The following is a 23,669-nucleotide window of genomic DNA, read 5'->3' as shown; positions in this document are numbered from 1 at the left end:
TCAGAGTAATATCTATATAAGAATAATCCAATCAGGAAAGCACAATTACTGTACTCAATACAATCCCTATACATACGGTATATTTTTCATATAAAGGTGTACTGCCTTCTTACATTCTTTCATTTGCTGTTCTCACCATAATCCAAAATGTTATGTTCTAAATTTTTGATTACACTGCTGTGTTTCAATATGTACAGTAAATCTGCTCAATTCAGTGAAAGAAGCGCAACCTTACATGCATATCATACATTTGTATGACAACATTTTTATATACACAAACAGAGCAATGTCAAGAAAATGTATGCTAAAATTTGACAAAGCTCACTTTCGTCATTCTATCCACCCAGTATTGAAAGACATTTTACTAGTACTGTTAGGCCAGTGTTAATATCATTTCACGTTGTAAAGAAGGTCTCACAGAAGAACTTTAGAGTTAAATGATCTGTAAAAAACCCTCTATCATGTTGTAATGGAACACATGGTTGTACATTAAAGGATAAGTTCACCTTTTAACAGAAAGAATAAATGCACATTTTTTCTTGCAGGTAAAAAATGTGCATTTACTATTTTTTGTTTTGGGAGCCTGGAAAGCATGTCACCAGTGATCAGCAGATTGCTGGTGTCGTGCAGGATTCCTGCAGACCTGTCAGTGTTTCTGTGTGCTCATACCTCATGTGGGCAAGCAAATACACCCTGGCAGGAAGAATCAATGAACTACCTCAGTACTCAAGAGTGCCTTGGCAGTTCATTGAGAACTACAAGTCAACAGCAGCAAAGGCTGTTGGGAATTGTAGTTTTTCCATTCACAGAATACTGTGAATAAGTAACATAACCGGGTGGGTGGAGCCCTGCATGGGCATGTTTTTTTTTAAGTTCTGACAGCTAGTGGGGGAGAAGATACCTTGCAAGCTGTCAAAACGTGGGATCGGGGGGGAGCGGAGGCTGGTCCTTTCATAACATGTTACATGTTACACCCTGAATATGGGTGTAACATGTAACATGATACTTACCCTTTAATTTACAAATATATATATATATATATATATATATATACACAAGTACAGTATATATTTATTTATATTTCATAATTGGCCATTCATCATAAATATACCTACATATGTTCTACCTTATCTACATTAATGCCCAACCCCAGATCAAACATACTTTATTTGGATCAAAAGAGGTAAGGGTTACAAACTCTTGGTTTAAATGCTAACTGTGTCCTCATTGCATTGGAGAGGCTTAGCCCAGTTTCTAGTCCAGTTGAAAGGGTAGACAGGAAGTGATGAGATATCTCATGGATGGGGACAGAGACAGCAACAAACCTCAGGAAGGGAAGGGGTGGAATATATGTCAAGTTTCTTTTGCTATTTGTGTCTTCCTGTTGCCAGGAAGTGGGGGAAAATACCATAAATGAGGTCACATTTAGCAATAAAAAAAATCATAAAGGTTCCAACTCTTTCCCACTGAATTGAAAACTAAAAAAGGTTTTGGCTGGAGTTGGCCTTTAAGCTGCAAACATGTCCACATGTTTCAAAGCATTTTCTATTTTTATTATTATTTTTGTGCTATGTATTTATAAAGCACCATCAATATTTAGTGGGTAATGTACGCTGCATGCAGTAAAATGTACAACATAAAATTACATTTTAGAAATATACTTCACATGGATTAGAATTTTACCTCCCCAATCATGCCATTCCATGTGCCATTAATCTTTTTGCCATGCTTGCCGTTGGTCACCAGATACAGATCATAGGTGAACTTGACAGTCTTTGCTATTTTCTTCAGAATATCTATACAGAAACCCTTACAGCATCTCTTGATGTAGTTTCCTCCTTCTTCTGTGCGGTTCCTAATGATCAGAATAAGATTAACATGAGTTCTAGAATACTGACATGATCCCCTAAAGTCACAGAATTGGTATTTCTTCTAGGCCTTTCCAGGGAAAAAGATTTCTTTAATAGATAAATAAGACAAAATAATCTATTCAGAAAGATGCATGTTAGTATCCAACTTATATTTCAGATGTAGTGAAAGTAAAATATATATGTAGATACTTAAGCATACACAGGGGTTAATTTACTAAAGGCAAATAGGCTGTGCATTGCACGTGCACTGAAAGTTCAGTTGCTCTAGATCTGGTGGGGAACATGCAAGGAAAATTAAAAAACAGCATTTTTGCTTACACATGATTGGATTAAATAAATCAGCAAAGCTTCACCTCATTTCAGAGCTTCCCCTTGGATATAAAGCAACTGCTCTTGCAGTGCACAGTATATTTAACTTTAGTAAATCAATCCCATTATATTGTAAGCAGAGAGACTGTTCTCATACATAGACATCAGCTGTATGTTTCTACTAACACCCCTTTTTTCCTTAGAGTTGTCATAAATGACACAGTAATCTCTTTCCTGAGGGTAGATATCAAGGTCCAACAGTAGTTAGAGTGACACATATTCCCACAAAGGTCCAAGATAAAAAAAACATACAAGCATTGTAACCATATATTGAGAGCCTGTCATCTGTCATTTGGTCATCTGTCATAGTAGGCTGTAAAGTAACAAAACATCCAAATGTCCCTTCAGCTTTGATTGCTAACAGCTTGCATAACGTCCGTGTGCAGCGCACACCCAAAACTACTTCATCCGAGCTCTTACTGGCAATTGCTGAGTATTACAAGTATTTGTAAAATTGAGCTTTTGTGAGTTCAAAAGTGTTATTAGGAATTACACTATAACATTATTGTTACATTGCATTTGCTCTTTTTCATTCCTATGAAGATCAAAGGGATAACAAGCACTCACCTACTCACTTATAGCATAGGTCAGGGGTTTCCATACTTTCTAAACAAAGGGCCAGATTACCATCCTTCAAACTTTAGGAATAGGAAATATCCTGGTGTCAGTAAACAATGCCCCATTATTGATATTAGGGGGGAGTTATAGTGCCCCATTGTTGGTATTAGTTCGAGGAATAGTGCCTCATTTTTGGTGTCAGTGGGAGAAATAGTGCCCCATCGTTAGTGTCAGTGGGAGGAATAGTGCCCGATCATTGGGATCAGTGGGAGTAATGGTGCACCATTGTTGGTATCAGTCTGTGGAATTGTGCTGTATCGTTGTTATTAATGGGAGGAATAGTGCCCTATCGTTGGTATCAATGGGAGAAATACTGCCTCATGTTTGGTGTCAGTAGGAGAAATAGTGCCCCATCGTTAGTGTCAGTGGGAGGAATAGTGCCCCATCATTGGTTTCAGTGGGAGTAATGGTGCCCCATTGTTGGTATCAGTCTGTGGGATTGTGTTGTATTGTTGTTATCAATGGGAGCAATAGTGCCCTATCATTGGTATCAGTGGGAGTAATGGTGCCCCATTGTTGGTATCAGTCTGTGGGATTGTGTTGTATTGTTGTTATCAATGGGAGGAATAGTGCCCTATCATTGGTATCAATGGGAGGAATAGTGCCTAATTTTTTATGTCAGTGGGAGTAATAGTGTTCATCTTTGTTGTCAGTGGGAAGACTAGTGTCCCATCGTTGGTGTTAGTGGGAGGAATAGTGCCCCATCATTGGTATCAGTGGGAGTAATAGTGCCCCATTGTTGGTATCAGTCTGAAGAATTGTGCCATATCATTCTTATCAATGGGAGGAATAGTGTCCCATAGTTGGTGTCAGTGGTAGGAATAGTGTCCCATCATTGGTGTCAGTGAGAGGACTAGTGCCCTATTGTTGGTGTCAGTGGCAGGAACTATGTCTGTCCCACTGTTGTTGAGAGTGGGGGGAAAAATGCCTCAAGGGCCGATAAAAGCAAACAAAGGGCCACATCTGACCCCCCGGGCCGCAGTTTGGAGACCACTGACATAGGTCATAAACTCTTGAAGGGGTGACTGACAATCCTGCAGTAGAAGAAACAAAAGGACACAGCGCCTCAAAGTGTATACTGCGTGACACATTTTAATAAGAAGGTAAGCGTAACAACTTACCTTGAACAGTAAAAACAAGTTCATAGGAATGTAGTGTAATACGCCTGTTGGCAGATGTAAAAGGCTGTTCCGGAGAGGAGTGAACCCTGGTCAGTCAGCAGGAGGCGCTGACCAAGTAAGGCATGGATGGTGAAGCCTGGCTGGGTCTTCAATATGTCAGGAGCTAGTTGGGTGTCGGACGTCATCGGGATGCAACGTGTTTCTGAGCATGCGCGGTACCAGCGTCGGCCGGCACGCTCTTTCATCAGGCAAGGAGGAGCAAGCTTGCTTCACTCCTCTTCGGAACAGCCTTTTACATCTAATGACAGATGTAAAATTTATCACACAGTTTACACTTAGAGGTGCTGTGTCCTTTGTGTTTATTCTACTGCAGAGTTCACTTCACTCCATCGCAGCCTGCCCTAGTGCATACTGGATTGTCTTTGCCCATATTGGAACTTATTAATTTATTAACAGATACATGGACTGCTGAATTATGCGCCTGTCATTCTCTTTATATGGCTTACAATCCTTATCTCCTTGATTCATAAGCATAAGTCTGGCCATACATTATACAATTTTCTGTACAATTTCCTTTAGATTTACCTTCAACTATGTAGTGCAAGGGCCTGTCTAATTGAATACAATTGAAAGTGTTGTTTAGGTTTGACCTCATATTATATGCATTTTGGTAAATCTAAAGGAAAATTGTACAAGAAAATTGTGTAATGTATGGCCAGCCTAAGTCTCTAATAGAATAAATAAAAAGCCCAGAAAATTCTCATTTATCCAGAACTGAAAAAGTGACCTTATGAAGAGCTGGTGAAAATTATAAATACAAAAACATAGTCACAATGATGTAGGGAACAACCAACATCCTTGTATGTTTTTATATAATAAACTAGGTATTTTAGAAAGTAATGCACTATAGTCTTTTGTATTTCCTTGGATTTTGTGGCTGTATTTGTGTGTGAGCAGAGGCGAGCTGGCAAACTTATTAAAGCATATATTGAATAACTCAAGCGCTAACTATGGTGAAAAAAACAAAAATACAATATACAGGTGAAACATGAAAAATTAGAATATTGTGAAAAGGTGCAATATTCTAGGCTCAAAGTGTCCCACTCTAATCAGCTAATTAAGCCATAACACCTGCAAAGGGTTCCTGAGCCTTTAAATGGTCTCTCAGTCTGGTTCAGTAGGAATCACAATCATGGGAAAGACTGCTGACCTGACAGTTGTGCAGATAACCATCATTGACACCCTCCATAAGGAGGGAAAGCCTCAAAAGGTAATTGCAAAAGAAGTTGGATGTTCCCAAAGTGCTGTATCAAAGCACATTAATAGAAAGTTATGTGGAAGGGAAAAGTGTGGAAGAAAAAGGTGCACAAGCAGCAGGGATGTCCGCAGCCTGGAGAGGATTGTCAGGAAAAGGCCATTCAAAAGTGTTGGGGACTTTCACAAGGAGTGGACTGAGGCTGGAGTCAGTGCATCAAGAGCCACCACACACAGATCCTGGACATGGGCTTCAAATGTCGTATTCCTCTTGTCAAGCCGCTCCTGAACAACAAACAACGTCAGAAGCGTCTTACCTAGGCTAAAGAAAAACAGACCTGGTCTGTTGCTCAGTGGTCCAAAGTCCTCTTTTCTGATGAGAGCAACTTTTGCATCTCATTAGGAAACCAAGGACCCAGAGTATGGAGGAAGAATGGAGAGGCACACACTGCAAGATGCTTGAAGTCCAGTGTGAAGTTTCCACAGTCTGTGTTGATTTGGGGAGCCATGTCATCTGCTGGTGTTGGTCCACTGTGCTTCATTAAGTCCAGGGTCAACGCAGCCATCTACCAGGAGATTTTGGAGCAGTGCATGCTTCCTTCCGCAGACAAGCTTTTTGGGGATGCTGACTTCATTTTCCAGCAGGACTTGGCATCACGATATTCTAATTTTTTGAGTTTCACCTGTATTGCTGTAGCCGCTAGTGCACACAACCCATGTCTCAGTGGGGCAAATATACCACCAAAAAGTGAAATGAAAAAATGCTGCACTACATAAACCAATGGTACAAATCATATCCAAAAAACAAAGTGAAAAAATAAATCAATAATTATTAAAAGAAAAATAGTAGTAGAAAAAATATTAATATTGAAAACAGAAATATAGATGTATGAATATATATATATATAACAATAAATAACCACAAAAAAATTATATACAAATTCAAAAATATTTTAAGTATGAATCAAATGAAAGTCAATCAAAAATCAAGTTCAATCAATAAAGTGTTCATTCAGTGAACCCTCCTTTGGATAACGAAAATATGTGCATCTGTCATCAATTCCCGTGCAAAGGAGGTGTATTTTGCACCAGGTAGTATGGCAGTATAATTTCAGCAGCAGAGTCCTGAACAAGCTCAAAACAGACACCATCCATAATAAAATGCAAGGCAGAGCACGGGCCCACTCAGTGAATGCTATTGCCTGCTGTAATGCCGTTTCAAGAGCCGTTTGTAGAGTACTACAGCCCGCTATCCCAATGAATGGCAATGTCATGACAACAGTGTGTGGATTCATTGAGTGGGCTCGTGATCTGCCTTGCAATTTATTACGGATGGTGTCTGTTTTGAGCTTGTACAGGACTCTGATGCTAAGATTATACTACCATCTTGTGTTTAATTAGTACATCACTGGATCTTCATCATACCTGGTGCAAAACACACCTCCGGGACGTGAGTGTATTTTATGTTTTAATTGATGAATAAAAGTTTATAAGGATAAAGCACTATGTCGATTTCTTTTTAATGAGGAATATGGCTGATACAAAGACGCTCATCAGGAGGGAGCTTAAATTAGGGTCTTCATTCAGCAAGCTGATCTGAGTCCATATGGGACCAAAAGTGCAGTTAGACCGTAACATTGTATACATGAGGTGAGCAGATATATGGTGGAGGATGTCGGGAATTGATGACTGATGCAGATATTTTCGTTATCCAAAGGAGGGTTTACTGAATGAACACTTTATTGATTGAACTTGATTTTTGATTGACTTTCATTTGATTCATACTCAAAATATTTTTTAATTTTTATATATATTTTTGTTTTGTGGTTACATAGTTACATAGTTAGTCTGGCTGAAAAAAGACAAAAGTCCATCTAGTTCAAGCATAAAAAGAAAAAAAAAGTTATAATCCTATACCCACAGTTGATCCAGAGGAAGGCAAAAAAAAACCCAGCAAAGCACGATCCAATTTGCTCCTGCTGGGAAAAAAATTCCTTCCTGATCTCCTGAAAGGCAACTGGATATTCCCTGGATCACCTTTACCTATAAATGTTAGTATCCAGTTATATTCTGTGTATCTAAGTACTAATCTAGGCATTTTTTGAAGCAATCCACTGAGCTGACCAGAACCAACTCTTGAGGGAGTCTATTCCACATTTTCACAGCTCTCACTGTCAAGAAACCTTTCCGTATTTGGAGATCGAATTTCTTTTCCTTCAGACGTAAAGAGTGCCCCCTTGTCCTTTGTGTTGACCTCAGGGTGAATAGCTCTACACAGAGTTCACTATATGAACCACTGATGTATTTATACATGTTGATCATATCCCCCCTTAATCTCCTCTTCTCAAGAGAGAATAAATTCAGTTCCTCTAATCTTTCTTCATAGCTGATCTCCTCCATGCCTCGTATCAGTTTAGTTGCCCTTTTCTGTACTTTCTCAAGTTCCCAATGTTCTTTTTGTGAATTGGTGCCCAAAACTGAACTCCATATTCCAGATGAGGTTTTACTAATGATTTGTACAGGGGTAAAATGATATTTCTCTCTGGAGTCTATACCTCTTTTAATACAAGAGAGGATTTTGCTTGCTTTACAAACCGCAGCTTGGCATTGCATGCCATAGCTTGTGATCTACCAGAACTCACAGATCCTTCTCCACCATTGATTCCCCCAGTTGTACCCCCCCTAGTATGTATGATGCATGCATATTCTTAGCCCCCAAGTGCATAACCTTACATTTGTCAACATTAAACCTCATTTGCCACATAGTTGTCCAATTAAACAGTGCTTTGAGATCAGCTTGTAAGTTAAAGACATCCTGTAAGGACGTTATTCCACTGCACAGCTTGGTGTCATCTGCAAAGGCTGAAATGGGATTTTTAATCTCAGACCCTATATTGTTTATAATTATATTAAAAAGTAAGGGTCCCAACACTGAATCTTGGGGTACACCACTGATGACTCCAGACCATATAGAGTATGAATCATTAACCACTAAAAAAAAAAAAGTAATAATCCCCCCGCGCTCCACTGGTAGTGATAAAACAGTGAATATTTTATGCAAGCTGCTACCACCTTTTACCTTATACCTGAAGATACACAATATACTATAATGATAATGAAGCGCTACACATAAACGATAATCGGTATGTATGCCCACAATACTATATATCTACATATATAAATAGATCACAAAAAAATTGTAGTATATAGACAAACCATGCGTATATATTAAATCTAACATACTAGATGGTTCTACTAGATCATGCTTGAAATAAAGGATATCTGGTGATAAAGTGCAAGAAGTTCAGTCAATATATGACCTATAAGTAATGTGCCAAACAGGGAACCCTCATTGGGGTAAAACGGATATGAGGATAAAAATATCACACTCTATTATAAAGTGACAAGTGCTCAGGCTGCACAAATAATAAGTGTATGCAACTATACAACAAAGTGGTAAATCAAAGGTCCACAATTAGGTGCAAAAATAGTGCATTGATGTGCAAAAATTAGGTAGTAATAGTGCTTCAATTTTCCACTCAATTTAAACAATGATAGTGTTCCTTCATTTTTATACTGAATAAAAGCTCTTTTCTTATTATCTATAGCCTTTTTAACTTTGGCCGTAAGCCACATAGGTTTGATTTTTAGCCTTTTAAACTTGTTGCCCATGGGAATATATTTTGCAGTGTGTTCACATACAGTCTTTTTGAAGAACTCCCATTTCTGTGTTGTGTTCATCAATACCAATATTCAATGTTCATCAATGTTCATCAATCCCAGTCTAAGTCTTGGAGAGCAGCTCTCAGCTTTGGAAAATTAGCTCTCTTGAAATTGAGCGTTTTTATTTTTCTCGTATGTACTTGCTGTTTACAGCTAACAATAAATTAAATCATGTTATGGTCACTGCTACCCAGATGTTCTTTTATATGGACATTCGTAATAAGCTCTGCATGGTTTGAGATTACCAGGTCCAGCAGAGCATCATTCCTAGTAGCGGCCTCTATGAACCGTACCATAAAATTGTCCTGTAGTAGGTTTAAAAATGCCCTTTAACTGTTCCTGCAGTACCATTACTCCAGGCAATTTCCGGGTAGTTAAAAATCCCCCATTATTATCACTATCCCAGCCCTTGCAGCCCTTTCGATGTGTGCAAGGAGCTGAGTTCCCGCTTCCTCATTAACACTGGGAGGCTTATAACAAACTCAAATGATTACCTTTGTAGTACGCACCCCCATGCGCAGTTCCACCCATAATCCATATCCAAAAGGAGGGTTCACTGAATGAACACTTTATTGATTGAACTTGATTTTTGATTGACTATCATTTGATTAATACTAAAAATATTTTTGAATTTGCATATAATTTTTTTTTTGTGGTTATTTATTGTTTACATATATATATATATATTCATACATCTATATTTCAATTTCAAAATTAATATTTTTACTACTACTATTTTTCTTCTAGTAATTATTGATTTATTTTTTCAGGTTTTTTTTGGAAATGGATTGTACCATTGGTTTATGTAGAGCAGCATTTTTTTATTTCACTTTTTAAACCTATTAAAGAAACCATACACTTCATTTTCCCACAACTGACATTCCAATTTGAAGTCCTGACGAGTTGGTCTGATCAGTTTGAGATTCTAATGCTTTAGAGGCTAATGCAAATTATTTAGAGGCATAATTTGCATACACAAGATCATTTGACCTCAGTATTTAGGGGTCATAATTTCTGGTATGTCATGCACTTTTGATCACATCACATATGGACATGTTGGACTGATATTTTTTGGTTTCTATTATTAATTTGCTTTGGTGTTTTTATTTATCTTTTTAGATAGCGAAGCTGCTATTTATATATAACCATATCCAATCCATATGACATGTGATATAACATTGCTTCCTATGGTGCCTGTTCACATATGTCTGGGGCACTGGCAGTGGGGATTCAGTGAGGTTTGAAAAAGAGTCATGTATGATTTCTGAGCAGTGCCATCAGGTTCAGGTGTGGCTTACAGGGTATTGGCTTCTATGGGAACCATTTCTACACCGCACATGTGTGAATAGGATAAAATCCTGACCTAATCCTGTCCTGAACCTGATGTAAATCTGACTTGAATCGCTGAACAACTACTGTGCCAATTAGCTGTGAAACGTGAGCTGCAGTCCGCACCGCACATGTATGAAACAGCTCTTACAATTTCAAGACTTTTTTTAGAGTGTTGTTCTCTCTTTTTTGTCATTGCATTATTTACACCCAGCGCAGAATTCTTTTGCTATTTGTGCAATAGAGGTATCGGGTCTGGAAAAAAAAAACTTCTCCTGAGAAAATGATTCTAAGAGGATAAAGTGACTGCTTTCTAAAGAAAGCAAACTGTTCCGGGACACCACTGCATTCCACAGAAAAACTGTTTGGCTGTGGAACGCAGTGGTGTCCCAGAACACATTGCCTTTTAAAGCGCCAATAAGACATGTATCTTGTAAGTGCAATATTTTATGTATTTTTTTCTTACGATATATGGTATAACACTATGGAAGGTTCCCTTTTGATTATTTCAACTCCATGACCTGGGTGGAGGAGGAGTGAACACGCATTACTATAAGGAATTCATTAGAGCAGAGGGTTTTTCACAATAACAGTGGAAGGCTGAGGAGTAGGAAGATCTCACCCAAAAAGTGCATTTGACCTACCTATAAACAGGAGGTTAATTCATTGCAGTGAGTGCGGTTCTGGAGGGGGAGCATGAGTGTCATCACAGATTTATCACTTGATTGTTTTGAAATGTCACGTATATCCTATGGTCAGGTCTCGGCAGGGAGTGGCTGGCTGTACAATGGTGTGTTACTTGGTTACAGAAGCAGATTGTGTAGGTCTGATCTGCAGCACCCTTTTTATTCTACTTTGGAGCAGTGTGAAAAAAGGATCTTGTGAGAGGCTGTCCGGTGCATTTTTCTCTGTGAGGGGGATACCACCACTGTTGTTGACAGTTCCTGGATTGGTGCGTAAGGCCCCCATGGGATGCTGATCTATTTGGCGTTGAGTGCCTTGGAAGTGTGTTGGCCCCTAGGGGTTGCAGCATGGAGATGAGGAGGCAATTTAGCCGGTGGTGGATTTCTTGTCAAGTCAATCACTTTCACTATCACCCATCAAGTTTATTTGGGAATTTAAATATTGGACTTTACACGTATTAGTGTACCGTGGATTTTACACCATATTTTGTGTTCATTCACATTTTATGTGGCAATATTTAGGCCATTACTTATGATGTGTTTGTTTTTGTGCTTATTTTTCATCCATTATTTACTTATATTCCTTTTTGACATTCATGTCATCCACGTATAGTCCTGCACTGGCATATATCACTTTTGGGTTTTTTATGTATTGATTATTGTTATACCAGTTTATCATTATCTTATATTTCATTATTTATATATTTATATATTTTTACCACTTCATTCACATTATTTCCTCCCTTTTCATATGTACAGTTCACTTTTATCACTATGGCACATGTCTTGAGTTGAGGACATGCCTATTTGTGTTGTTTTCACATATGTTAGTGCACTAGTGAGATTTGTGTTTATTCACATTTCTGTGGTAATATTTATGACATGTTTGTTTTTGTGCTTATTTTTCACCCATCATTTATATATATTCTTTTCTAACATTCATGTCATCCATATTTAGTCTTGCACTGGTATATATCACTTTTGGGCTTTTTATGTATTGATTATTGTTATATCAGTTTATTATTATTCAATTTTCTATTATTTATATATTGTTACTACTTTATTCCTCTTTCATATATATAGTTCACATATATTACTATGGTACATGTCTTGAGCTGAGGACGTGTTTATTTGCTTTGTTTTCAGATATGGTAGTGTACTTATGTTGTTTGTGCTGTTTATGTTGTGGTTCACATGTGTTACGCTTTCTGTGGGTTATCCATTTTTCCCACCTTTTGTAGTTCATTTAGATTCATTAGCGCAGCACCAACCCCCTCCTTTGTTGCATCTTCACTATTTGGTTATATAGCTGGGTGCTAGCTGCTTTCCTAGACTAGGGTTGAGTTTAGTATTATAGTGGCAGCACGGGAGGTTTTTCCCTATCCTATATGGTGTCACGTATAATCACTAATTCACGAACAGCTTCTCTACGGATATGGAAGGTGTCTTGAAGTTCTGGAATACCACTAAACTGTTAACAAGGAATGAACTGTTTCAAAATTGTTGGACATTGATTTAATATTTTCACAGGCACGTTTTTTTTATATTTATTTGATGTATAGAGGTTGTGATTTATACATTAGCACATTCTAATCAACTATAGTAGGGGGAGGTGTATTGTAGTACACTAATTACTGACACATTTTTTTGATATGTTGATTCGCCTTTGTGATAAGTTGGCTTTTTCAACCCTATTAATAAGGAGCAGGATTGGCAGCGCAGCACTATTTCAATCTTTAAAACGTTTTAATCATAGAAGATCATGTAAAATAGGGTATGATCTTTAAAAGAATTTAATTTGTAAAGGGATTTAGTAAAAATCTATTGAATGAGGCCTAAAAAAGGAACCTATGGATGTTGTTTAAAAAAAAGACATCAAAAATAGGTTGCACAGAGTAAGGCAAAATCTGACAGAAATATTGCAGAAAAGGTCCTTCATTTAGTAGGCACTTATTAATGTAAAGTAACTAGTTGCAGCACTTATTATATTTTATGTACAAAATGCATGAAGAGAAATCAATTTGTGATTCTAAATGTAAAACATTTGACATCAAATAGTTTAATAACTACTCATTAAATCACATTATGGTAGGCATACAATTAGAGTTTGAATGCTAAATATAGCGTGCACAAAAAGAACATTAAAAATATTACAAAAGAACACAATGCCGCCAGACATTTTCGGGGGCCCATAATTGATTTAAGAATTACTGACATTCTTGTTATTGAAGCAAGCTCACCATAAGTGTGTGTTTCAATGCTACAATATGTTTTGACAATACAAAACATTCTTGATCTTCCGGTAGAACTTTTTAATTTGTAGTGTAAGTTTCGGAGTTTTTTTTTAATCTTTATCTTTTATCTTTTGTGCTAGTGTAAATACAGTATGTATATTGTTTTGTATGTTAGACTCAAACAAATAGGGATACTTATCTTGGTGTGTTAGCTTTGTGAACTAAGCCTATGATCTCACTTTTATGAGGTCTTAGTTGTAGGGCTAGTTCACACTAGCTGCAGTTCAGTGCCCTTTTTTCCCGCATCAAAAATGCATGCACAGTGTTTCCATGTATTCCAATGGCCCTGATTCACACCAGTGCAGTCCATTCCAGTCAGTTTTCGGTGCAGAAAAAAAAGTAGAACACGTTGCATTTTTTCTGCACAGAACCATACTAGAACATGGCAAACTGCATTAAAACTGCACCAGAACTGCATGTGGTGTGAACTATAAGCAAAAATCTATTCAAAATGCATCCGGAGTGCATTTTTGTACTGTGATTTTGCCCTTAGACTGATATGATCCATTTATTGGATTCTTCTGATTATCAATGAATGAATATCTTCATAGCAATGCATGCATGATATATACAGTGTATGTGTTGGTATCTGCTTTGTTTTAGGCTATGGAGTCATTTTTTAATACCCTTTTCCTCTTTTTTTACGATATACATATATATACTGTTTTATATTAGACTCGACTAAAAATACATGCTACTTTTTTAAACATAAGGATACTTATCCTGTCGTGTTAGTTTTGTGAACTAAGCCTATAATCTCACTTTTATGTGGTCTTTGTTTTGGACTGATGTGATTCATTTACTGGATTCTTCTAATTATCAATGAATGAATATATTGATAACTACAGTAAGTATATATGTTTGTTATATACGTTAGTCTCTGCTTTATTTTCTTGTTCAGGAATGAGTGCACTTCCAGCACTTATCCTTTATTCACAGTTGTCATTGTAGTTTGCTCAGAAAAGTGAACCACAATAGGGTATCTGTTTTGCTCATAAACAGGCATTTCAGAAACTGGACCTTCAGGGTAGAAGCAGTTTGTTTACACCTCGTCCTACAGCAGATGCCCCCTTCCACCCTTAGAAGGAGCTGAAAATATGATAAAAATGGGCTTTGTATAGCAAAAATATCAGCATACTAATCAAACTGGAATCTTATCTATACCATATAGTCCTGAGACTCAACACTGTAGCTCAGATCTCTGTAGCACACACATTTACCCTAAGCAGGAGAGTTTAAGCAAACTGCTGCACAAGCAGCCTAATGCCCCATATACATGTTTAGAATATCGAACGAATGATCATCCATTTTTTTCTGCATACTAGTCTCATATCAAAAGTGAAGAGGTTACTAAAGTTCTGAAAATTCTTTAACAGAATAAAAATTTTGAAGAAGGTAATGTATTTGTATTGTGTTTTTGGTTAAACGAAAATTGTACGATCCGGTATTGTATGCTAAAGATTTTCGTGCTTGTCCCTTCTATTTTTTTTGGATGATTGGTGTGTACTAATGATCATATTATTGTATGATCACTTTAAAAGCAGCATTTTTTGTATGATATTTTGATCACGTATATGGCGCTTAAGCCTATTCAATGGGTTTTTCTCAGTTGATGCTCTGGATTAAGGGTTGTATGACTGTTTGTGTTATGGATTATTCATTGTGAATGATTCTGGCAGATAGTTGGCTGTCACCTGTGATGACAGTGTGGACTTAAACATTTTTACAAAGGACACCCAAATATACAGATTTTTTGTAACCAGAGGACCTGTAAAATTAAACAATGGCAGTATCGATTGTGTATGTCACAAATATAATGCACAAATATTTATGAAGTCTGTATTTTCAGTGGAAAGAAAATAGTGTACACAAACACAACATAATCTACAAGTTCACTAGATAGACTGTATTATGTTAATAAAACCCAGAAATGCTCAGAGCCAAGCATTTCTGGGTTCAATTTAAGCAAAGAAGACATGGAAACTACAATCAATGACCTCCTCCTGATCACAGGTCAGCATTGCAGTTTAGCTCACAGAGGAGCCTGGTGAGATTTCTTCCACAACCAAATGCTAACACATCTCCTTTCCATCCCTATTCCTGAGTGCAGGGGGTGTGTCTGTCTACTAGATCTCCAGTGTTGTATACAGACAATGAGCAGCTAAAGCTTTGACAGGAAGGCGCCACTGTCAATCTAGCAGGGCAGTGCTGGGGCAACTTTAGGCTAAGGCAGATTTTTTTCCTAATGAGGAAACACTGCAATGCCCCAAGACCAACAGATAGGCTCCCAGACTATTTAGAGAATTTAGCAGCCCTAGACCTGGGACTGCATCTGGTAGAGGCTGAACATAGATGGAAATTGCTCTTTGGCAGAAGTATGCATATTATGTACTGCTTATTTTACTGGTTCATGGGGTATGAGGAAGAAAAGGAGAATACAGGGGGCATTAGGTGTCTTTCTTTTATGCTACTCATTGGTCCTGAGGGAGTGGTTAGAGGCGGAGCTCTATCACAGGTATTCTGCCATGTTGGCAGCAGGAAAGGTCCTTTAGAAGACAAAACTCTCAGACATATGCCTTGTGTAACGGGACCAGACCCCGACTGCACTTGGGTATTTCTGTTAGACTCCCATTTCCCCGTCCGAACACAGACCAGACACCACTCTTGAAGGAAAAACCAGGAAAATATACTACTTTATTTGAACACAGATACAAGATATATACACAGGGCAGGGCAATACACACCCAGTAACAAGAGACACATCAGCAGACTGTCCCTCAGGGGGAAGGGCTGCTGGAAACACCCCCCACCAAGCCAATACACACAAACACATACATCCCATAATAGTTTGCTCCCAAGCAAGACACACAATAGAACATCGGGATACAACCACATGGCATTAATCAATGAACAATCCCCCACCCCAATATTAGGACATTTCTGTCAAGGTCCTACCTTTCCTCAGACCTTGTGCTGCTCCATGTGCTGGCATCCATCTTAGGTGTCTGCAAAGCATTGTGGGCTCCTTTATGCTTTCAGCCCTCTGTGGCTCCTCCCCCAGGAGGTGGTGGCTTATCACATATAAGTCTGCTGTTTGTGGCTGTCCATTGCATTCGTGTCCTGTCTGTTGCACAACAGCAAGCTCCTGTTTAGCTACTCATTGCTTTCCTCGATACCAACTTGGCTTTGGCTAAGACTCCTCCTGGCTTCTGACCCCGGCTCTGATGACCATTCTTCCTGGCTCCTGATCCCAGCTCTGGTGACGATTCTTCCTGGCTCCTGATCCCCGCTCTGGCGACGATTCTTCCTGGCTCTTGACCCCGGCTTTGGCTATGATTTCCGCTGTTGGACTCTTGTCTTATTTTTATATTAATAAACTTACTTTTAATTGCACCTCCTTGTGTGTCTGGCTCCTCACTCCTTGACACTACACAAATGCCATGAATCCTGACGGTGCAGGTACACCCCCCGCTCCCTATGTTGGTTGCCAGACTTGATCAGCAGGATCAAGCAGGATTGTAGATGCTGCTTGCACGCACAGGCACCTTGCTCCTGGTGCTATTAGGCCGGTTGTCACTCCTGTGGTCGCTCCCATTGTTGCTCCGGTTGTTGCGCCTACCTCCGCATCTGCTGCCACACCTGCGGTGCCCAGAGGTATGACTGATTCAGCCCCCCTTCCACAGCGCTTTGTGGGTGACCTGAGTCAGTGTCGAGGGTTTCCTTTACCAAGTGGGCATATATTTTGAATTGATACCCCACGCTTTTCCTACTGAGAGGTCAAAGGTGGGCTTCCTAATCTTGCTGCTCTCGGACAAGGCCTTGGTCTGGGCAAATCCCTTATGGGAGAACAATAAACCTGTGATTCACGAGTTTGCCGGTTTTGTTGCCCCCTTTCGTACGGTATTTGATGTGCCTGCTCGCTCCGCCTCTGCTGCTAAGCTGCTCATGTCCATGCATCAGGGTTCACGAACCGTTGCCGAGTACGCCATAGAATTTCGTACCCTGGCGGCAGAGGTGGGTTGGAACAATGAGGCTCTGGTGGCTGCTTTCTCTCATGGTCTCTCAGATGCGTTGAAGGATGGGATTGCAGCCAAAGAACTGCCTGTGGAGCTCGAGGCACTCATTTCCTTCCTAATCCTGACTGACACCGGGCTCAGGGAGAGGCCTTCACTTAAGGAGCGTCTGCGGAGGCCTCCTGACCGATTGGCGCCTACGTTTTCTGTCCCACCTGTTCCTCCCTCTCCTCCCACGCCTCCTGGGGATGGCTTGTCTGGCGGTGAGCCTATGCAGCTGGGGTTTGCTCGCCTTTCCGAGGGGGAGCGGGCCCCTCGGCGTCGGAAGGGTCGCTGCCTGTACTGTGGTCTTGGTGGGCATTTTCGGCAGTCCTGTCCGGCCCGTCCGGGAAACGCTCGCACCTGAGATCCTGTCGGGGGGGCAGATCTTGGGTGGAGTTTCCTCGTCCCCGGTTTCCCACAAAGATAAACCGCTAATCACCGTTGTCCTCTCTTGGGCGGAAGGCTCAGTGACGGCCCAGGCGTTGGTAGACTCTGGTGCTGGCGGGTTGTTTATGGACAGTTCGTTTGCTGCTCAGTACTCCATTCCTCTGCAGGCTCGAGTTACTCCATTGGTCCTCAACGCGATAGATGGCAGGCCCCTGCAACCGCCGCAGGTTACTCATGAGACCCTGCCGGTGGAAGTAGCTATTGGGGCTGTTCACAGGGAGTTGGCCTGTTTCCAGGTAATTTCTTCCCCGCACTACTCCGTGGTTTTGGGATATCCCTGGCTTCAGAAGCACAACCCAACCTTTGATTGGCGGTCGGCCGAGATTCTCTTGTGGTCTTCACAGTGTGGGGCCGGTTGCATCCGTGGACCTGTTAAGGTGTTGTGTGCCTCCTCGGACTCTGTGTTGCCCACTGACTATGGGGAGTACCTGGACGTGTTTGACAAGGTGTGCGCCGGTGCCCTGCCTCCTCATCGTCCATACGATTGTGCCATAACCTTACAACCCGGTGCCACTCCTCCGCGTGGCAGGGTATATCCTCTTTCGGTTGCGGAGAATCAGGTCATGGAGGAGTACGTTGCGGATGCGCTTTCCCAGGGGGCACATTCGCAAGTCTACTTCTCCAGCAGGAGCTGGCTTTTTCTTTGTGAAAAAGAAGAGCGGTGAATTGAGGCCTTGCATTGATTTTAGGGGTCTCAATCGAATCACGATTAAGAATGCTTACCCAATTCCGTTGATAACCGAGTTGTTTGACCGCCTCAAGGGAGCAACGGTCTTTACTAAACTCGACCTTAGGGCTGCGTACAACCTTGTGCGGATCAAGGAGGGCGACAAGTGGAAGACCGCATTCAACACCAGAACCGGCCACTATGAATCCCTGGTTATGCTCTTCGGGTTGTGTAACGCGCTCGCTGTCTTTCAGGAGTTCATTAATAATGTCTTTTGTGACTTGTTGCAGCAGTGCGTGGTGGTTTACTTGGATGACATCCTGGTTTACTCTGCGTCCATGAGGTCTCATATCCAGGATGTTAAGCGAGTGCTGCAACGATTACGTGAGAACGAGCTTTTCTGTAAGCTTAAGAAGTGTGAATTTCACCGATCCCAAGTTGCCTTTTTGGGCTACATCATTTCCGCTGTGAGATTTTCCATGGACCCTCAGAAGGTTTCGGCAGTTCTGCAGTGGCCTCGTCCCAGTGGTCTTCGGTCCATTCAGAGCTTTTTGGGATTCGCCAACTATTATCGGAAGTTTATCAGGAACTTCTCCACGCTGGCCAAGCCTCTCTCAGATCTGACCAAGAAGGGCAGTAATCCCCACGAGTGGTCATCCGAGACCATCTTAGCTTTCGAAGCTCTGAAATCCGCCTTTGCTTCGGCTCCGATAATGTCTCATCCCAATCCTGGGTTGCCTTTTGTCCTCGAGGTTGATGCATCTGAGACAGGAGTAGGCGCCCACCTGTCTCAGCGCCGGTTGCCCGATGGGTTCTACTCCAGGAAGCTTTCCTCAGCAGAATGCAACTACCAGATTGGAGACAGGGAGTTGTTGACCATTATTCAGGCTCCCAAGGAATGGAGGCACCTGCTCGAGGGTTTTGCGGTTCCGGTTCTAATTCTCACTGACCACAAGAACCTGACGTATCTCTCGGAAGCTAAGAGGTTGACGCCCCGTCAGGCCAAATGGGCTCTGTTCTTGTCACGTTTTAACTATGTGGTCTCCTATTTGCCTGGCTCCAAGAATGTCAGGGCTGATGCCTTGTCGCGGCATTACTCTGAGCTGTCCAGAGAGGACTCTGAGCCGACCTCCGGATCAGATCCTGGCTGCCATTCGTACCAACCTGACTTCTCCCCTTGGGGAGCAGATTTTGGCGGCTCAAACTGATGCTCCCTCTGAGAGACCGGCTGGTATATGTTTCGTACCGGAGGGATTGCGCATCCGCTTGCTGCGTACCTACCATAATTCCAAGACCGCCGGTCATCCAGGGAGTAACCAGTTGTCCTGGGTCATTTTTCATTTATTCTGATGGCCATCTCTCCGTTCCGACATTGCCTCATATGTAGCGGCATGTTCTGTCTGTGCCCAGAATAAATCTCCTCGGCATCTTCCATTGGGCCTTCTGCAACCCATTCCCAATGGGGAGCGTCCCTGGTCACACCTGGGCATGGATTTTATTGTAGACCTCCCTGTGTCTCGAGGCCATATGGTCATTCTTATGGTCATTGATCATTTCTCCAAGATGCGCCATTGTGTTCCGTTCAAGAAATTGCCGACTGCGCAAGAACTGGCTACGCTTTTCGCCAGGGAGATCTTTCGATTGCATGGGTTGCCTAAGGTGATTGTCTCGGACCGTGGGAGCCAGTTTGTGTCCAGGTTCTGGCGCGCCTTCTGCTCCCAGTTGGGTATCAAGCTCTCCTTCTCTTCGGCCTACCACCCGCAGTCCAATGGGGCTGCGGAGCGTTTCAACCAGGAACAACCCTGGAACAATTCCTTCGCTGCTATATCTCTGACCATCAAGACAATTGGGTCGATCTCCTGCCATGGGCAGAGTTTGCAAGGAACTCAGCTGTCAACTCTTCCTCCGGGATGTCTCCCTTCATGGCCAACTATGGGTTCCAACCAGCTGTATTGCCTGAGTTGTTCTCGCCACAGGACATTCCGGCTGAGGATAACCATCTTGCTGCCCTGCGTTCCTCGTGGGGGCAGCTCCAGAGCTCCTTGAAGGACTCAGCTCAGCGCCAGAAGCTCCAGGCTGATCGTAGATGGTTGCCCACTCCTTCATACCAGGTCGGAGATCGGGTGTGGTTGTGCACTTGTAACCTCAATCTTCGGGTGCCCGCACCAAAACTGGCTCCCCGTTTTGTTGGTCCTTTCCGCATCCTCCGCAGGGTGAACCCGGTTGCCTATGCCCTTGCTCTTCCTCCTGGGATGCATATCTCCAATGTCTTCCACGTATCCCTGTTGAAGCCTCTGGTCTGTAATCGCTTTACTGCCTCTCCGCCTCGGCCTCGTCCTATCCGGGTCAACGGCCATGAGGAGTATGAGGTGAGCCGCATCCTGGACTCTTGGTTGGTCTGCGGTCCGGTGCAGTTCTTGGTCTATTGGCGTGGTTATGGTCCTGAGGAGCGTTCTTGGGTTCCTTCCGCGGATGTTCATGCTCCTGCCCTCCTCCGCACTTTTCCCGCCCGCTTTCCACAGAAGCCTTATGTTGAGCCGCGGAGGGGGAGGGGCCCTTGTGGAGGAGGTACTGTCAAGGTCCTACCTTTCCTCAGACCTTGTGCTGCTCCATGTGCTGGCATCCATCTTAGGTGTCTGCAAAGCATTGTGGGATCCTTTATGCTTTCAGCCCTCTGCAGCTCCTCCCCCAGGAGGTGGTGGCTTATCACATATAAGTCTGCTGTTTGTGGCTGTCCATTGCATTCGTGTCCTGTCTGTTGCACAACAGCAAGCTCCTGTTTAGCTACTCATTGCTTACCTGGATACCGACTCGGCTTTGGCTAAGACTCCTCCTGGCTTCTGACCCCGGCTCTGATGACCATTCTTCCTGGCTCCTGATCCCGGCTCTGGCGACGATTCTTCCTGGCTCTTGACCCCGGCTTTGGCTACGATTTCCGCTGTTGGACTTGCATAGACTTTTGTCTTATTTTTATATTAATAAACCTACCTTTAATTGCACCTCCTTGTGTGTCTGGCTCCTCGCTCCCTGACGATTTCACCCTGTACCCTAACAGGCACAGGGTGACTTACACATAATAGGGATATGGGGAGCTGAGACAGGGTTCTCCCCTCCTCTCTAAAGTGAGCTGTGTTCCATGGGCCCCCCACCCAAAGTGACTCCCCTCACATATCTCCCCTTTAGGCAGGAGACTAACGCAGGAGTAAACCCCAGACAGGTGGACTCCGAAGTTAGTCTGTACTTCCAGTCCCCCAATGCCAGCACCCACACAGTTCCCCAATCAGATTGTCCCAAACAAACCATTACTCACCCAGCCAACCTCTGCCTCTCTCGTAGAACATACCTGCCGCTGGGGAGAAGTACGGACTGATCCTTCTCCCTGAAGTCCTCTCAGCCGCTGGAGAGAAGACAGGGTGGCTGGGCCGACTCCATCATGCTGTTGGGGATCTGGGACGACTGCCCAGCATCCCTGGGGTATCTAGGTGGTGACTGTAGTCTCATCCACTTTGACTTGATGCACATCCCCCAGTGTTTGCAAAGTAAGGCTGACATCCTCCTGTCCCAATGCCACACTCCTGTCCGTGGAACCCAGAAGATGTTACCAGTGCTGGGCAGAGTTCAGTAATCTTTGGCTCTGTTGCCAGCTCTTCTGCTGAAGGCTCACTAGGTTGTTTTTCCTCAGCAGAGAAGTCTATCAAATCCCCAGTCTCTGGAATTTCCACTGCCGATTCTTGGGCATGCTGCTGAACATGTTTTAGCAATTGCCTGTATGCCCTTTCCAGATGCTATTCTTTCATCAGTAGGTATTCCAGATCTGGTTCAATCTGTGAGACCCCTGTGAGACCAAACATAGCCTCTCTGTCTTCTCGCAAGTCCTCAAGGGTAGGTTCTCCTTCATCGCCAAACACAAAAAGATCTGTAAGGCTCTCCCACAGCAATCCAGGGCCACCAAAGTCATATCCCTCCGGAGAGCATTCTGTTGTCACCCCTAAATATTTCTGCTCTGCGTACCATTGCAGAGCCCGATATCAGTTGTCCAGCTCTATATCCTGCTGGACCAACCTGTCCAACTCAGTCACCCATTTCTCCTGGGGTCGCTCCCCCAGGAATGGCATCCGTAACTTCTAATGGTCCCTGGCCTGTTCCCCTGCGGTTGGATAGCACTTGCCCTTGTACATACCAGCAACCTGGAGGGCTCCACTCCAAAGTACCTCCCGAATCCGCTGCCTGAGCTCCAGGTACTCATCCGCAGACAAAGGTCTGGGGTATGTTGCAAGAATGATCTGCAGCAGCCCCGGGAACTCTGATGCCAGGTCCATATCTCCACTGGGTTGATCAACGTCTCCTTTCCTGATCTTGAATCCCGGTGGTGGTTTAGACTTGTTCACAGCTTGGAAGCACAATCCCACCGCTTGCCACCAATGTAACGGAACCGGACCCCGACTGCACTTGGGTATTTCCATTAGACTCTCCCTTCCCCGTCCGAACACAGACCAGACACCACTCTTGAAGGAAAAACCAGGAAAATATACTACTTTAGTTTAACACAGATACAAGATATATACACAGGGCGGGGCAATACACACCCAGTAACAAGAGACACATCAGCAGACCGTCCCATCAGGGGGAAGGGCTGCTGGAAACACCCCCCACCAAGCCGATACACACAAACACATACATCCCATAATAGTTTGCTCCCAAGCAAGACACACAATAAAACAATGGGATACAACCACATGGCATTAAACAATGAACAAACCCCCAACCCCAATATTAGGACATTTCACCCTGTATCCCTAACAGGCACAGGGTGACTTACATATAATAGGGATATGGGGAGCTGATACAGGGGTCTCCCCACCTCTCTAAAGTGAGCTGTGTTCCATGGGCCCCCCACCCAAAGTGACTCCCGCCACACCTTGGAGAGGTGATAGCGGCAAGGATTGTTTCAAATAGCAGGCATGAAATTGCCAAATTTAAATCCCACTTTGCCCCAGTTGTTTGCATAGGGGGAGCTACATGAGAGGCACCCTGTATAAATGTTTTAAAAGCATTGTACACTTTCAAACATTTTATCTAGGTATTAGTATAGTTATACCCCTTGTGTTGTTTGTTTGCCTTAGCTTGCAATCATGAGCTCAAATTTTGTGGCTGCTGTTTGTAGTGTCATGGCCGATCAGTTCCTCTATGTATTAATTTAACTAGCATGCTCCTAGGACAGGCAGTGCCATGTTCTGG

At 42.5% G+C, this 23,669-nt stretch overlaps 1 protein-coding gene across 1 annotated transcript in view; it reads right to left on the bottom strand.

Annotated features, from left to right (window-relative positions):
* The window catches only part of GRIN2B (glutamate ionotropic receptor NMDA type subunit 2B), a 942,931-nt gene that overhangs the window by 102,991 nt on the left and 816,271 nt on the right, over window positions 1-23,669 (bottom strand). Inside the window, exon 7 of the mRNA XM_089687695.1 lies at window positions 1,684-1,855. Within this exon, the coding sequence (XP_089543821.1) occupies window positions 1,684-1,855 (172 nt within the window). The remainder of the gene's footprint in view (window positions 1-1,683; window positions 1,856-23,669) is intronic.

This window comes from Staurois parvus, unplaced genomic scaffold, assembly GCF_062004578.1.
Source record: "Staurois parvus isolate SC_StPar_1 unplaced genomic scaffold, SC_StPar_1.0 ptg000436l, whole genome shotgun sequence".
NCBI classification, from domain to species: Eukaryota; Metazoa; Chordata; class Amphibia; order Anura; family Ranidae; genus Staurois; species Staurois parvus.
This window is presented reverse-complemented; position numbering and strand designations above follow the sequence as displayed.